Source organism: Crassostrea angulata, unplaced genomic scaffold (genome assembly GCF_025612915.1).
Source record: "Crassostrea angulata isolate pt1a10 unplaced genomic scaffold, ASM2561291v2 HiC_scaffold_120, whole genome shotgun sequence".
In the NCBI taxonomy this organism is placed as follows: Eukaryota; Metazoa; Mollusca; class Bivalvia; order Ostreida; family Ostreidae; genus Magallana; species Magallana angulata.
In genome coordinates, this window is record NW_026441675.1 from 31,750 (window position 1) to 48,532 (window position 16,783).

A 16,783-nucleotide genomic window follows, 5' to 3' on the forward strand; every position below is an offset into this window, starting at 1 on the left:
TTGACAAGTTTTTTTTTTTTTTTTTATATTTTCTACATTAAAAGTATTAACGAGCTCGCTTAATTTTTATAACATTTGGGTTTTCATGATATATCTTGGACAAAAACATTTTTCTATCATTTACAAAATGTGTACATTCTAAAATGAAATGAAATTCATCCCCAATAATTTTAGAGTCACACATTGTACATTTTCTTAAATTGTTTTCAATATTATGCCATCTACCTGTTACTATGGAGAATCGGTGATTACAAGCATAGGCGTCGGAACCGGGGGGGGGGGGGGGGGGGGGGGGGGGCTAGAGGGGCTTAGCCCCCACACTTATTTTTGCAAAGTTATACACAACCATTGGACACATAGCATTATAGGGGGTTGAGCCCCCCTCCCCCCACTACTTTTTCTCGCAGTAAACATAATTATTCACTAATATACCATGAACAGATTGAAATATTGAGAAGTTGGAGTCATAGTGTATATTAGCCCCCCCCCCCCCCCCCCAATGATTACGGGATGAAGGGTTGTTATGGTTTTTTTTTTTGCTCATCCAGATTTCTGAGGATTTGTCCAGTCCCCCCCCCCCCCCACTTTCAAATTGTATCCGACGCCACTAACATGTTCGTAATTTTGTAAACGTGATCCATAGATCTGTAAAATCAACAATTAAATTTTAAAATTCTATAATTAATACATCTTGGTGAGTTATCTACTATACTTCTCCAATCTTGTATAAATTGACTTAAGTCATAAGAATGCAATTTTGACTTAGATCATAAGAATGATATTTTGGCGCAAAATACTTTCATCAACGAGGTCTCAAAATACCTGCCGAAAATTATAAGTACTAAATTTACATCTATCTGAAAACAAATCCGTAGACTAGTGTGTCAATTAACATATTTTGCTTTCCTTTATCGATCTCATTGTATTTTTTTTCAAAATCAAAATCGAATTTAATAATGATTTAGTAATACTTTGATCGCTACCACTTAAAAGTATAATTATTCAACGAGTGCATAATGGACATTTAATTATTTCGGAACAAATTGAGAGAGAGAGAGAGAGAGAGAGAATAATTTTTAATAAAAAATCATAAAAAAAGCTTTGCTTTTAAATCAAACGTTCATTATAAAAACGCCCAAATAATCATTATTAATGCGGAATTTTTCTATTCAAGAATAGTAGTCGTAAAGTGAAATGCCTGTAACGGCTTTTCCAAAAGCTTGCTTTGCCATTCAAGTTACGAGTAAGCCGGATCTATATGAATTTTTATTAATCCTTTTTTTGTTCGAATAAAATAATAGTACAGAATACACCATCCGGATTTGTTGTGAATAACAGCAAAGCATATACCGGTATTTGTACAGTGCAACACGTCAAGCTACATGTATCACTACATGTAATTCGTTGATGTAGGAATTCCGCATTTTTGATACCATAATTATAGGATTCTGCATGGTACAAAAAATTCAAAACACTTACTTAAAGTACTGATAAGATCTGAGGTTGTTGTTTTTTTATTAGATACGTTGTTTACTTAGGGGTTGAGTTCTCAAACTCAGATTGTTGTAAAGTTCAATGTCACCAGTAAAAATTTGCTCTAAACATAAAAAAGTATAAATGAAATGAATAATTATTAACATAATATTCGATATCCTTACTATATTATGCAATTATGTTCGTCTTATATCTATATTTATAATATTTTCTCTTCAGCTTCACCCATTCTGAAAATTCAGGCGAGCCTTGAAGTTTCGGATCACACTTTGTTCTTCGTTTGTTTACCTATGTATGCGTGTACAGCTTTCACTAAAGCTGACAGATCAGGCGAGCCTCTCTGATCACATTTTGATTGTCGTCCCTTATTCTGTTTGTATAACTTCTCTAGTCTGTTATATACATGTACTTTTACATTGAATTTCAGGAGGGTCATGCAACAACCTTTAGATAATATTTGTTTTTGTTTATCATATATATATATGCATATATTCATATATATATATATATATATATATATATATATATATATATATATATATATATATATATATATATATATATATTCTCAGTCTCATATTCTTTTTTCCAAAGCTGACAGTCAGTGACAGATCAAGTAAGCCAATCTGATCGCATTTTGTTTGTCGTCCGTGTGTCTGTGAGTATACATGTAGCTTTCACCTAATTTGTCATGTTCATGTACTTTTATTTCAGGAGGGTCACGCATTAACCTTTAGTTATTTTTTCGTGTGTGTTAATCATAAATATGATTTTCAGCTTTTACCAAAACTGACAGATCAGGCGAGCCTTTCTGATCACATTTTGTTTGTCGTCTGTTTGCATGACTTTATAGCTTTCACTCAAGCTGACAGATCTGGCCCCATGGCAATAAAACGTAGACGAGCTCACTTTTGATCTCAGCCTCCCTTTTCCACTATATATTCCTAGTGGAAAAGTGAGACTTAGATCGAAACAAATCTCGTTTAAGTTTTATAGCCCCGGGGCCAAGTGAGCCTTTCTGATAACTCTTTGTTTGTCGTCAGTTTGCCTGTTTGTATAGCTTTCACCTAAGCGGACAGACCAGGTGAGCCTTTCTGATAATATTATGTTTGTCGTCCGTTTGCCTGTCAGTAAAAAAAACTGACAGATCTGGCCCAGGGCAATAAAACGTAGACGGGCTCAATTTTGATCTCAGTCCCCTTATTCCAATATATATTTCTTGTGGAAAAGTGAGATTGAGATAAAAAAAATCCCGTCTAAGTTTCGTGGCCTCGGGTCCATGTGAGCCTTTCTGATCACATTTGGTTTGTCGTCTGTCTGTATAGCTTTCACCTAAGCTAACGGATCAGGTGAGCCTTTCTGATCACATTTTGTTTGTCGTCTGTTTGTCTATCTGTATAATTTTACTCCAGTTAACAGATCAGGTCAGCCTTTTCTAATTCTATTATGTTTGTCGTCAATTTGTCTGTCTATACTGTATAACTTCTCTTGTCTGCTATATACATGTACGTTTACTTTTATTTCACGAGGGTCATTGAATGACCTTTTGCTATCAGTTGGTGTTCGTTGTCGTCCCTATGGTTTTAACCTAATTCTAACAGAATTTGCTTCAGTTAATTATTTTTCTAAATGGCCTTTTTATGCTTTATTTATGTCTTATTTCTTGTTTTGTAGTCTACTTTTGCTATTTAGCATTGCTTCCTTTTGGTGGAAGACCTCAGGAGCGCCAGTCGAGAAGACGATTCGACCAATATCGGACGAAAGATATCGCCTCATTTACGGTAACATTAACATGCATGATATACTAATACAACATGTATTCTGCTAAGACACGAACACTGAATGGTTAATCTCAAGATATTATCGATCATAAGATGCGGGCACAGTTCTATAAACAAGATTATTAATTCGATACTCCGATGCGCCACGAGTTACATTGCGATATCTCGTGTGATAACACGAAGACAATGTTGCGATAGCACAATGATGATGTTGCGATGGGACATTGGTATGATTCCTATCAGTTTGTCACTTCATTAACAAATTAAGTAATTTAGTATGCTTTTCTAAGGTTACATGTATAAAGCATAAGCAGACTATACCGATGTTGTATACGAGATCGATCGCGCTAACGATCTTACTATCGTCAGTCCGACGAGCTACTGAGTACACTTTTACATTACATTGTGTATTTTTATGCATGTTAATGTTAGGATATAACCAACATATTGCTAAGATCCTTAGATATCCAGAAATATTCCGATTACCGGTACATAGTTTAATGAAATTAATTTTATCAATATAATATTTCAGAACATAATTTTCAAATTAAGTTTAAAAAAACAAACAATAATGCATAAAATCGACCTCCTTCAGCACTTCCGTACTTGTCTTTCTTCTCTTTTGACTAAAATTATGAAGACATCTTATTACGAGGGATTACAATGGCGGCTGTTTACACTTGTATATAGTTGGGCCAGTGAAGACTGATTTTCATGCTAGTTCCGATACGTTAGAAAAATCAAAATTATCCTTTTATAATTACATTTTAAATATTTTTGTACGTAATTTTTATTGAAAATCATTCATGAGACAATAGCACATAAATCGTGTCTCAGGTTAAACTACTTTAACGTCACAATTGTTAAACGTCGAAAACAGCAAAATCCCAGTATAGCCTGAATAATGGAAGACGAAATGTTCAGATTTTACGTAGTAACATATTTCAATCATAAATATATCAGCTACATGTAGTTATACGACTTCAGAGATAATATGAAAATAAAAATGAATGAATAATTTTTTGTGGAGTTCTAAAACGATGGATTGAGACGAAATTGGTATATTTCCAATATTTTTTTATCGTTTCCATCTATTTAATTGTGTAGAGCAATTAGCAACTCGGCGGACCCTGGTCACTCCAGATGAATTAATTAAGCCCCGTTTTAGACAACCCTCGTACTTAATCGTTATAACGGTCGAGATAATATGTCGTACATGTACGTACGAGATAAAAAGTAGTACGTACGAGATAGTAAGTGATTACTACGACATAGAATAAGTTTTACAAACGACATAAACTATGTTGAACGTACCTGTACATGTTTAAGATACAAAGCGAGATAATAGAGCGGTAGTTCGTACGAGATAGTATGTGATTACTACGACATAAAATAAGTTTTACAAACGACATAATTATGTCGAACGTACCTGTACATGTATAAGATACAAAGCGAGATAATAGAGTGGTTAAGCATTTCAACGAGTACGTGTGACTAGGTAAATCCTCTAATTTTATGTGTATTAGGTCATAATTTCTGCATATTGTTATTGTTGTACAAGTTGTACAAAACGTGTAGAATGAAAAGTTCATGTAGGTGAAAACGTGTAGCATTTTTTGATAAAACTATAGACTATAATATAAGTGTACATCAGACGTTATTTATGTAAAGCAGATACATGTATTAATTAAGGACGATTATGTCTTTGGTTTTATCAAATTTATAGAATTATTTCATAAACAAAGAATAAAAATGGAACATGTTAAAAATGTTGAATCAAATTATTTTACACGTACGCGAACAGTTATGTAACATAATATAATATGTCGTACAAAATGATAAGTCACATACTGTTGTAACGAAACAAATTCCTACATACGAGATAACATTTCGTTAAATGAAATACTAGTCGTAATAACGAAAAAAATATCGCACCTTCGAGATTCTCAATCATAGCTAGTGTCTAAGTGTTATTCGCAATGATATACCGTACGTACAAAATATTAAATTTCACTGTAATGACGAAGTACTATGCCGTACGTACGGGATAACATGTCGTATATATATATATATATATATATATATATATATATATATATATATATATATATATATATATATATATATATATATATATATAAACGAAGGACTAAATCGTAATAACAAAAATTAGGTCATGAAATAATGAGTCGTGTAATGAAATAGCGAAATAATATGTAGTATGTAAAAGATAACATGTAGTTATAAGCAGATATGAAGTCGTCATCAGGAGATTGTATCTCGTGCGTTCGAGATACTCAGTCAAATTAACGATATGTCAGTCGTACACTGTAATAACGAAGTAATACGTTTTTGATAACATGTCGTAAAAACGAGATACTTCGTCGTCAAAACAAGTTAATATCTCGTACGTTCGAAATACTCAGTCCGATAAACATGATACTTAATCGGAATAACGAAAAATATGCCATGCCTACAAAATGATAAGTCGAAATGAAATAATGAGTCGTGCAGTGTAATAACGAAATAATTGTTTGTATGCACGAGAATACATGTAGCCATAAGCAGATATGAAGTCGTTATATCGAGATATTATGTCGAATATTCGAAATACTCAGTCGAAATAACGAAAAATATGTCATATATACAAGTATTAAGTCGTACACTGTGATAACGAAGTAATATGTCGTACGTTCGAGATAATATGTCGTAATAACGAGATACTCTGTCCGATAAACAAGATACTAAATCTGAATGTCGAAAAATGTGTCATGCCTACAAAACGATACTTTATCATGAAATAATGAGCCGTGCAGTGTAATAACGAAATAATTGTTTTATGTACGCGATAACATGTAGTCATAAGCAGTTATGAAGTCGTTATAAGGAGATATTATGTCGTACATTCGAAATACTCAGTCGAAATAACGAAAAATACAGTTGTATGTAATACGTACAAATAAGTTGAACACAATAATTTTAACTTATTACGAGATAATGATACAGTTGTAATACATATGAGAATATGTGTCGGACGTCGGATGTACGAGATATGTATACATACACAAACAGAAATGTACATGACTTTGTGCTAAGTATACATGCCTTTGTGTTAAGTGTATTGGAGATTGTATTAAGTGATCGTTTGTTGTTGATATATAATCAAACTAAGCAGCTTTAAACGTTATGATAAAGTCACAACATTCTAAAAAAGATAACATATGCATAGGCGTCAAAACCGACACCCCCCCCCCCCCCTTTTCAGTTTGATAGGAATATTTATATTTTTAAGTGGTTTTTTTTAATGTAATATCTCTGCAAATCGAATTTGTATTATACAGTCCAGTAAATTCAAATGACGTATAATTGGGGCGCAAGTGGGGTTTGCTTATTCATATTTAAAATGATATTATGCCACAATTTTAAAATAGTTTTTTCACGTCGGACAAAGATTTTATCAGAAACGTTATCGTTGCAAGCATAATATTATTAATTTTATTATTTTCAGAAAGAAAAAGAAAATTTTTTGAAAGTCGGACAGAACGTTACGACATATACTTTTTCACAATTTTAGTAATGTCATAGTACAATGCTGCTCCTTTGAGAGAAAAAAGAACTTGTTTAATGTCGGACATAATGTTACAACTAACGCTTGAAACATAACATCCAGTTGGCGGACATCAAGCCACAATTTTTCATAATTATGAGCGCGGTCATAATAAAATTTCTCCATAAGGCGGTGGACATTATGTAACGACTTTATGTTAAATGTTAAATACTGAAATATGATTGGTTTAAATGCAGTTCATAATCCGTTCTTATACCCTCAGCGTTAGCAACACACTTGGCAACGGGTAACACAACGAATTGTAACATGCGCATGATATATGCGCGTGCAGGTCGTCGTAGAATTCACGTCATTTTTATATAAAAGACTTTAGGGAAACATTTTCTCTAGCATTAAGACATTCAGTAGACCCTATAATAAAATATGGTATTGCACACCACAAGCATCAAACATATATTTCAACAACTCTACACGTGGTTGAACATGAACGATTATTCTGTTCTGCATTTTATCGTTTAATGTAAATAACCGCTAGATGGTGATATGAGACATACATCTTAAAAGGTTTTTATGTTTTAACATAAATCCAAGTAGGATATGATATAAAAACGACCAGTACTTACGTATTTTGAGAATATTATCCGAACACTTGTACTTCCGATCGAAATCTCACACGAACTGATCAAATCTTGGTGAAGTCTCGTGGACTTTCATTCGAGCACCTCTGGATTTATTACATACTTAGCAACGATAAAGAAAACATTTCAAACACATTCGCAGGAGCGATATAACAAACTTTAAACTGTAGTTACTGTGGTAAACGAAGTAAACCGATGTAAAACAAAAATGGATGAACGTATTACTGTCACAGCTGTTGGTGTAAATATAACAACCCAAAAGACACCTTTCTTTTTCGGCTTTGCTAGAATTCCGACATAGATAAAAAATTGTTTAATATTTCAACCAGCTCATTAGGCGTATGCCAATTTGACAAACAAGTCCTTCCATTACGAAAAGATTCTGCATAAGTTTTACAATTGGTACGTATATAATACGCTTGGAATCGTATAAATTAATTTTTTTTTCGTCGTATTACCCCGACAAATCATTAATTGAAACATCCCTGATACTTCGACTTTCCCATTTTTTTCCATGCGCTCATCGTTTGTTTAATTGCACTCCCCGCTTCGCTTCGTTCGCGCTCACCGTTCACAAAACGCTAATTGTGCGTTCAGCATTCATTTTTTCATTCATTTTCATTCGAAACTCCAAAATGAAAGAATCGGTCTTCTGAGTCACAAGAAATTTAGAAAAGAACACGTGAGTAAAGGTGCAAGAAAACTTATAATACACATAAAACATCATTTTTATCAGTATTTAATCAATTGAATTTAAAGTACACTTTCTTGAGCAGGTCCGTTTTTTGTTGTTGCTTTTTATGACTACAAGAATCATTATCGCTGTATGTTTATTACGTCATTCCTATATAAAAAAAGTACTTAATATGCGTTTGATAAATAAAATGCGAATAAAAAAAAAATAATAAAAGCAGTTACGTTTTCTCGTAGTTACAATGGTGTTCTCGGGGTAGTAATTTCAACTGTCACCCTCCTAAACAAGCATTATTTATATAATTGGTATTTATCAACAAAACTTTCAAGAAAATCTATGCACGCCGCATCGAAAGATTTATCGATAAATGCGATGTTTTAAAGTGATTCATAAAAAAATAATAATTTCCCAAATCATGATTACTTTAATCGTCGAGCGAATGAGCCGATTACAGATCAACTCAAATGATGTAAATAAACAAAGGTTCTTTATCTGCTTTATTTGTTATAATACATACATGTATATATAACGAAAACAAAAATGTAATCACTTATTTGTTTGGTAACGTAACTGTGTACACTCCGCGATTTGATATTTCCGATGCTCAGGTCTTTAAGTATATGTACCTTGTACTAAAGATTTTCGATTTAGGTATTTATTAGAATTTTTATAATCACATTATTCGATAATTCGTTGCTAAATCTATTATTGTCTTCAATTTCGTTTTGTTTAACTCTTATTCCTAAGCATATATGGCATTAGATAGGATAGGATAGATATTATTTGCTGATAATATGAAGGATACAAGATAAAGGATAGGATAGGATTGTTTTGCCAACTTTCACGATAAGTACATGTAGTTTATGCGGTTTTTCTTTTCCTGATTATCGATGAAATACAATGTAAGGATAACTCCGGATGCACTCCGAATAAATCGATCATCTTGCGTTCACAAAGAGTTCACATATCGTTCACCATGCGTTCACCGTTCACGTTGCGCTCTGCGTTCGCTCATACTCAGGCACGTAGCATCGTTACTGAAAGTTGGGGGGGGGGGGGGCGACTCATCCTAAAATCTTGACAAGCAAAAAAGAAAAAGGAAATTATGACTTTCCCAAAATCGTCGAAATCCTAATCCGGGAGGGGGGGGGGGGGGGGGGGAGTGGGCGTCGCATATAACTTCTATTTCCATCATAATTTCCTTATTTTCATATTATTTTAATTCATGCTCCCAAAAAAGTGGGGGGGGGAACTCCATGATAATTCAATTTCTTATATAGAAATTTTAAAAAATTTGTTTCTGCGATAAAAAGTGGGCGGGGGGGGGGGGGGGGGGCAGGCCCCCCTGCCCCCCCCCCCCCCCCCCCGATGCTACGTGCCTGATACTTCACCGTTCTTTAGCCTACACCAAATTCCGGTAAGCGTGCGCTCACCGTTCGCTCTGAGTGCGCTCACCGTTCAAGTGGGAAAATGAAACGTTTTAGGAACGGTAAATATTCTGCATCGTGACTAAAACATTACATTGGTTCGCTTCCTAATTACTGCATACACAGTTATATGGGTATAATCACACTAATACAATTTCCACAGGCGGTTAAGTTAACGTTCGCAGCATCTCTCTCGGCAATAAGGGGCACCGTACATAAAATCTATAAAACTTTTGAAATCCCTTATCGTTAAAAGCTCGGGGTTAAAAGTCAGATTTGTTTTTCGTTAATTTGCATCTGTTTGATAAAAAATCCTAATCAAACAGTGCGACCTCTTTTCTTTAAAAGATATATTTAAACTTAACACTTTTTTTTTTAAAATTCACATAATTGGTAATGTAATTTGTATATGTCATGAAATAATTAGGCTAGCTGCAGGTCTGTAGCTCCGGGTCTGAAAAAATTCGGATATCAGACCTTCTCCGAAACACGCTACCGACCTCGGAAAATCAAGTATGTTGAATTTACATCGAGATCGAGAGTCGCCATTTTTACATGTAAACAAAGTGCACCACATGAATTTACGGGACTGGTGATGGTGTTTAAAGACTATCCGAGGCAAGTGAAGAGACATCAGAGATATCAGTAGTAAATTGCATGAATAATTTAATGGTACTAATTGTTTTCACAGAATTTGCGTATAAATAAGATAAATTAGTCGAAAACAGCGCACGTCTTTCTGCGCAATAAATATACAATTTTTTTCAATGGGTGGTCCTGTACCTCCCAGGTCCTCCATCCGAATTTTTTCAAACCGGGAGCTTCAGACCTGCAGCTATAATCAGGCACGATATCTATGTTTTATATGTTACGATTTATTTATTTTGTACGTTGTCAAAACTTGTTTCGATCTTAGTTTCATCATATCATTAATTTGGTCGCTCGAAAGAAAGCACCGAGGTTGCAGACGCGCTCGAGTCCATTTATCAAAGCGAAGGACCGCCAAAAATTATTCAATGCGATAATGGTCGAGAATTTCATGGAACAGTTACCCAATTGGCCGAGGTATTGGGTTGTCAAATTATCAATAGCCGACCGTATTATCCACAAAGTCAAGGTAAAATCGAATCGTCGCATAAATCGTGGAAATCAAAGATTAAGTACGACTTACTTAAAACAATCGATTCGAATTGGGTTCGGGATTTACCAAAATACGCGATGTTACGCAATGAAGAGTATCACTCTTCATTAAAGGCGTCGCCATTTTACGTGTATCACGGCCGGGAATCTAATCGCGTGCGTAAATCTACTCGACTTGGGCCGAGCGTTCCGAATCACGTTTCTAGTCAGCTAAAAAGGCAATCAGCTGTCCGCAACGCAGCCTTATTGGCATCGAACAAACGCGAAAAAACTATGATAAAACACCATTTCAAAAAACATCAAGTTAGTGTGTATAGCGTGGGCGACGACGTGTATGTAAAATCTCGAACGCACAAAAATTACAATAAAGCTAAGCCACGTTTCGAAAGAGGGAAAGTAATCGCTACTAAACACAACGCGTTCTCGTATAAAATCAAGTTTTCTAGTGGGGTTTCGCGTTGGATAAACGTTCAAAATATAGCTGCGATTTCGCGTTCCGAAGAATTGTTAAAAAGGCAAAAACGTCATCGATTAAGATTTAATCCCATGTGCGAATGTATCAGCGATGAATGCTCACGAAAGTCGGACCCCAACTGCAAACACAAACTCAGTAAATTTTGTTGCCGCAAAAGCAAAATTTCGTGTTCGCTGCCGTCTCATAATTTCCCTCATATATCGGATTTCTATCTGTCCGAAAACTTAGTTAACCAACTTAAAGGACCGAGCCTTTCGATAACCGATACAGCCCATGACGACTTGGTTCGAAATGCGCTTGAACGCGATTTAGTTCCTGTTGGAAACATTCCTAAAGACGGCAGCTGTCTATTCCATTCTGTTGCACAATCGCTCTCAAGTCAGTTACAAACCGATCTTGGTCAGCAAGATATCCGAAATGTCGTGGTTAATTGGCTTTCCGAAAATCCCGAAACACCAGCCGGCGACCGCTTCTCGCAGTTCATTCCTAACCTAGACTGGGACACCTATTTAGAGGGCATCTTAGGTACCGAATGGGGCGATCACATCTGCATTACAGCCATAGCAAACGCGTTTAACATCGCAATAGGTATCGTGTCGAGCGCCCAGTCCGACTTAAATTACATTTTACCTTTCAATCCTCAAAATCGGGAACATCTTTTGCATATTTATTTGGGTCATGAGTTCGAGTTTCATTTTATTAGATTAGAGCCAATAGTAGGCATGCAGTCAGATGTTTTTAATAGTGCAGTTAATGTTCAAAATGTAAATATAACATGTCTTCAAAACAAAAATACAATCTCAAATCACAATATCACAGACAACTGTAGTGATTTTTACAACCATTCTTTTCAGGAAGTTATTCAACCTACAAATTATTCGACTGATTCAGTTCTGAACCTACATTTATCTACAGACGACAGTTCATTTTCTCCTCAAAGCAGCCATCTAGACAGCGCCCCTTGTCACACAGAAGAGGAACACATTGATGCTCCTCTCCTGTCAACGTTAGATTCATCAGCCTCCCCAACAGCCGCCTCAGACAGAAACGATCTCAATTCCACAGTTCATGACAGGTTATCCCCTCCAAGCCTTAATATGTCATTTTATATTGATCCGCCTTCTTTAATTCAAATTGCAGATACAGCAAATGGTTCAAATTATGACGAGGAACCTCCGGTGTTATCACCAATTCATTTAAGGTCAATAGTGCGCCCTCCTAAGAAGTTCACACCAAGTGATTATGTCAGGGCACGTAAGCAAATTTTTGCCGAAACGGTAAACCAAAAGCGTTTTACTGATTTACCTTTTTTTATTCAGCGCAACATTTTGTCCCTTGTAATCTATAACAATTTCAACATGTTTTTAACTTTAATGAAGGTATCAACACATTTCGAATATCTGCTAGCCACCCTTTATAATTTATGTCCTCAAATTTACTTAAATGAAAATGTTATGTCCATATTGGAAGGTAAATCTGTGTTTCCTGATGGCGTACGACACAACTGGTCTCTTCGTAAGTTAAGCCGAGTGGCGGGTCCTGGGAGTGGAGTAATGATGGAACTGCGTGACGTACTGAGACCAATTTCTTCCCGATGGATAAATGGCTACATCGAGATCCTCGCAACAGCAATCACCGGATGGTATTATATTGTCGGTTTTAAATTCAAACAGTAAAATTTAATATTCGCGTGTGCAGCGTTAGTAAATGAGCGTCAATTGACGGTGGTATGGCCTATTTTCCCTAAATAGGCTTCCAGTTGGAGCCACCAATCGCGCAAATAACATAACAACAGTAAACATGTGGTACGGCCTGTCTCCTTATGAGCTGGCTTCCAGTTGGAGCCACGTGTCGCGCAAATATAGGACAATATGTAAACAAAATGAATTTATTTATTTATTTATTTATTTATTTATGTATTTATTTATTCCATTATCTTTTTCAATGTAGAAGTAAAGGAAACACTTTCAAAACAAAGCAATGTTGAAAGTGTGTTTTCTCTCTCTCTCTCTCTCTCTCTCTCTCTCTCTCTGTTTAATCATTTAATAAAAAAAAAGACTCTTAATAGGAGATGCCTCCACGTGGCAAGAGTTGGGCAACAGTTTAATCTGGCAGAAATCTCCTGATATTATTACTTGACTTGTGCATGTACTAGCAAGGTAAAGTGAGTTGATTTCCAGACCATACCCTTAATTTTTATTTAGTTTTTTATTCATTGTTTTCCCTCCTATCCAAACATGATTTTGAGTACTATATTTATTTGCTTTTGTCTGGTTACTCAAAATGATTAGATGGTTAAATATTGAAACGCGTATTTTAATGCATACTGAAAATGCCCTTAATGTCATAGATTTCATATTAGAGTCTCTGAAACGTTTCAGAACTGTTCATGTAATCAGTAGTTTTTGATGATGCACATGTCCTTATAATACATTTTCAAAATCGTCATACTGGAAATTCTAACATAGAACCTCTACATTGTAAGTTTTAAATTACCGCTAATTTACGTACGTTATAGTAAATACTTTGACATGCAGATGCGTATAAAATCTAAAGAAATATATATTTTTTTTAACATTAAGAAGTAATGAAGAGAACTATAGATGAATGTCTTTTTCCCGGTTAATTATTTTTAAATGTTTGTTACCGAATGCCTGATAACCACAAATTTCCTAAGCATCTCTGAACTTAAGATATAATCATATTCTAAAATTAAAAAAAATAATAAGATAAACAGAGGCGGTATTATGTTCATATTCTTTGTTTACAACTGTAATGTTGACTTTCCTCTACATGTCAGCAATAGTAGACAGTCAAATTAATAACTAATTATTTCATTTATGAGAAGTGGGATGAATAATATCAAACCCTTTTGCATATAATTAATAATGTAATTAGTGCCTACGTGTGATACTAAAATTAAAATTATCAGATGCGGTAGTCGTTACTCATTAATTATGAGGAGATAAATGTAGGCGATAATTATAATCGCTTATAATAGAAGAGGCGATTGTCATTACTGTTTAATTATGAGGAAATAAATGTGAGGTGATAATTATACAATCGCCTGTATTGTCCCACGTGTGCTATAATTACGATGCATGCATTTTATTTTTTATATTAACGATGAAAGTCGCCATCTTCGGATCCTCATACGTGAAGCGAGCTTCTTATTTTGCAGACTTTGCCATGCCATTTGAAGTAGAGTGGTTCGGTGTTGGTGGAATGACAGCCTCCCAGCCCTGCCCAAACCTAATCTTCAAAATGGCGAGATACAGCCCGGACATCGTTGTCGTTTGTTTGGGGGGTAACGACATTTCCAGTGGAGCAGAGCCGTCTACTGTCATCGACTGCCTGACAAGCCTCTTCCACAGAATAAGAGATTTCGCCCCCCGACAACCCGATATTTTCTTCACGGAGATAGTCTCCAGGGGAAAATTCCGTTCTTCTCTACAACGTGAGGAATTCGACGGAAAGAGGAGAACCGTCAACAATAAGATGAAGAAAATCCTTGGCAGAACCTTCATCAGAATAGACGTCAGGTTTCCCAGACACTATCTACCAGACGGAATCCATTTCAACGACGCTGGGACTGTCATATTCCTGCTTTCCATAAGCAAGACAGTAAAAAGTCGCTCCTTTGAGTAGAGAATAAACGGCCCTTTTAAGGGCCTTTCACATTTTTCGAAAAGCTACCTCTTAACAGCAATCAGAACATGTCTAACAACGGCCAAAAAATGGCACCCCCATCAAGTTACAAAATCTCGAATTCCTAATAAAAACAAAAAATTCATTTCATAACATTTAAGACAACAACGCCTGCCTTCAGTTCCATGTACGACGTAATACAGATTTTGTCATATATTTATCTATAACTATTAATAATATTTATTTAAACGTACATTCCTGTTGGCGGACATTTTGTCACGTTCTTTCACAATATTCAGCGTGGGCATAATACGATTTCTTTAAAATTTAAATGCGGCGTACATAATGTAAAGACTTTTAGAAACTAGGCAACCTTTTTTAATTGCAGACATTATGTTTCGACATACAATTAGGTAGGCGGACATTTTGAACAACGTTCACAATGTTTAGCGTGGTCATAATACGATTTCTTTAAAATTTCAGTGGCGGACATAATGTTACGACGATTAAAAAATAGCACTTTTTAAAGGGCGTATATAGTGTTACGACTTACGATTGAAACATACATTCGTGTTAGGGATGTTATGCCATTTTATTTTTCAATGTTAGCTTGGTCATTATATAATCCCTTTAAAAATATAACGGCGGACATAATATTACGACTTTTGGAAAAAATGTGAATATTTGAAATTGCTTATATAATGCTATGACATGCATTACAGTCGGCGGACATTATGCCACAATTTTTAGCGTGGTCATAATCATTTATGATTTCTTCAAAAGTTAATGCGGCGTAACTTTAAAAATAGGATAACACATTTTTATGTCGGACATAACGACTTATGGTTTAAACATGCATTCATGATGGCGGACATTATACCACAATTTATAACGTGGGCAAACAAACGATTTTTTTTTTCAATTTATAGGCGACAAACAAAAAGTTACGACTTTTTAAAGAAAAAAGTGATCATTTTTTTTTAATGGCAGACATAATGGCGCGACACATTTCCTTTTTGCAGACATGCATAATTTTTCACAGATTTTAGCGTGGACAGAGTACGTTTTCTCCAAAAGTTAAAGCGGCGGACATTATAAAACGACATTTAGAAAATTGGAGTGCACTAAATAATGTCGGACATAAGATTTAAACATGCATTCCTGTTTGCGGACATTTTGTCCAGATTTTTCACAATTTTTAGCGTGTGCATCGTGTGCGTTAAACGAACTAATAGTCTATATAATGCGGCGTACATAATGTTCCGACTTACGATTTGAACGTACATTCCTATGTGCAGACATAATGCAATAAATTTTCGCGTCGGACATGATACGATCTTTCCGAATTTTTGACGGACATACGTTTCAACGTTATGAGATAGTGTGTACATTTATGTATATTGATTAATACGATCATATAATTCTCATTCTGAAAATAATTTCAGATCAATAAATGGCAAACATAATATTACACAATGGGATAGCAAATATTATATTTAGAAATAATAGAGAGAGTAGTGTGTTCAAAACTGGTGGCGGACATTAGCCCATACATTTTCCAAGAACAATGCTGACATTTTTAGCGACGTGCATGCATTTAATACAATTTCTCTGAAATTCGAAGGTGGCGGACATATGGTAATGACTTTTGGGGGAATATACGGAATTTTTGTAAAGGCGGACATAACAATGATTTTTTTCGAAAAAAGTGGCGGACATTTCGTGATGGCGGACATAACGTGACCATTTTTTCAAAAAGGTGGCGGACATTTCGTGATGGCGGACATAACGTGACGATTTTTTCAAAAAAGTGGCGGACATTTCGTGATGGCGGACATAACGTGACGATTTTTTCAAAAAAGTGGCGGACATATCGTGACGGCGGACATAACGTGACGGCGGACATAACGTGACTCAA

At 35.2% G+C, this 16,783-nt stretch overlaps 3 protein-coding genes across 3 annotated transcripts in view; all 3 read left to right on the forward strand.

Annotated features, from left to right (window-relative positions):
- Positions 1-2,995: 2,995 nt before the first annotated feature.
- Positions 2,996-13,204, forward strand: LOC128169363 (uncharacterized). The gene is made up of 2 exons (XM_052835518.1): positions 2,996-3,275; positions 12,072-13,204. Exons 1-2 carry the CDS (start codon positions 3,135-3,137, stop codon positions 12,891-12,893), a joined length of 963 nt encoding a protein of 320 aa, XP_052691478.1. The 5' UTR covers positions 2,996-3,134; the 3' UTR covers positions 12,894-13,204.
- Positions 13,205-14,329: 1,125 nt separating this feature from the next.
- Positions 14,330-15,840, forward strand: LOC128169365 (uncharacterized). The gene has a single exon (XM_052835520.1). It carries the CDS (start codon positions 14,344-14,346, stop codon positions 14,863-14,865), a length of 522 nt encoding a protein of 173 aa, XP_052691480.1. The 5' UTR covers positions 14,330-14,343; the 3' UTR covers positions 14,866-15,840.
- An 801-nt stretch (positions 15,841-16,641) lies between these two features.
- Positions 16,642-16,783, forward strand: part of LOC128169364 (intermembrane lipid transfer protein Vps13-like) — a 27,775-nt gene continuing 27,633 nt past the window's right edge. The window contains exon 1 of the mRNA XM_052835519.1: positions 16,642-16,655. Within this exon, the coding sequence (XP_052691479.1) occupies positions 16,642-16,655 (14 nt within the window). The remainder of the gene's footprint in view (positions 16,656-16,783) is intronic.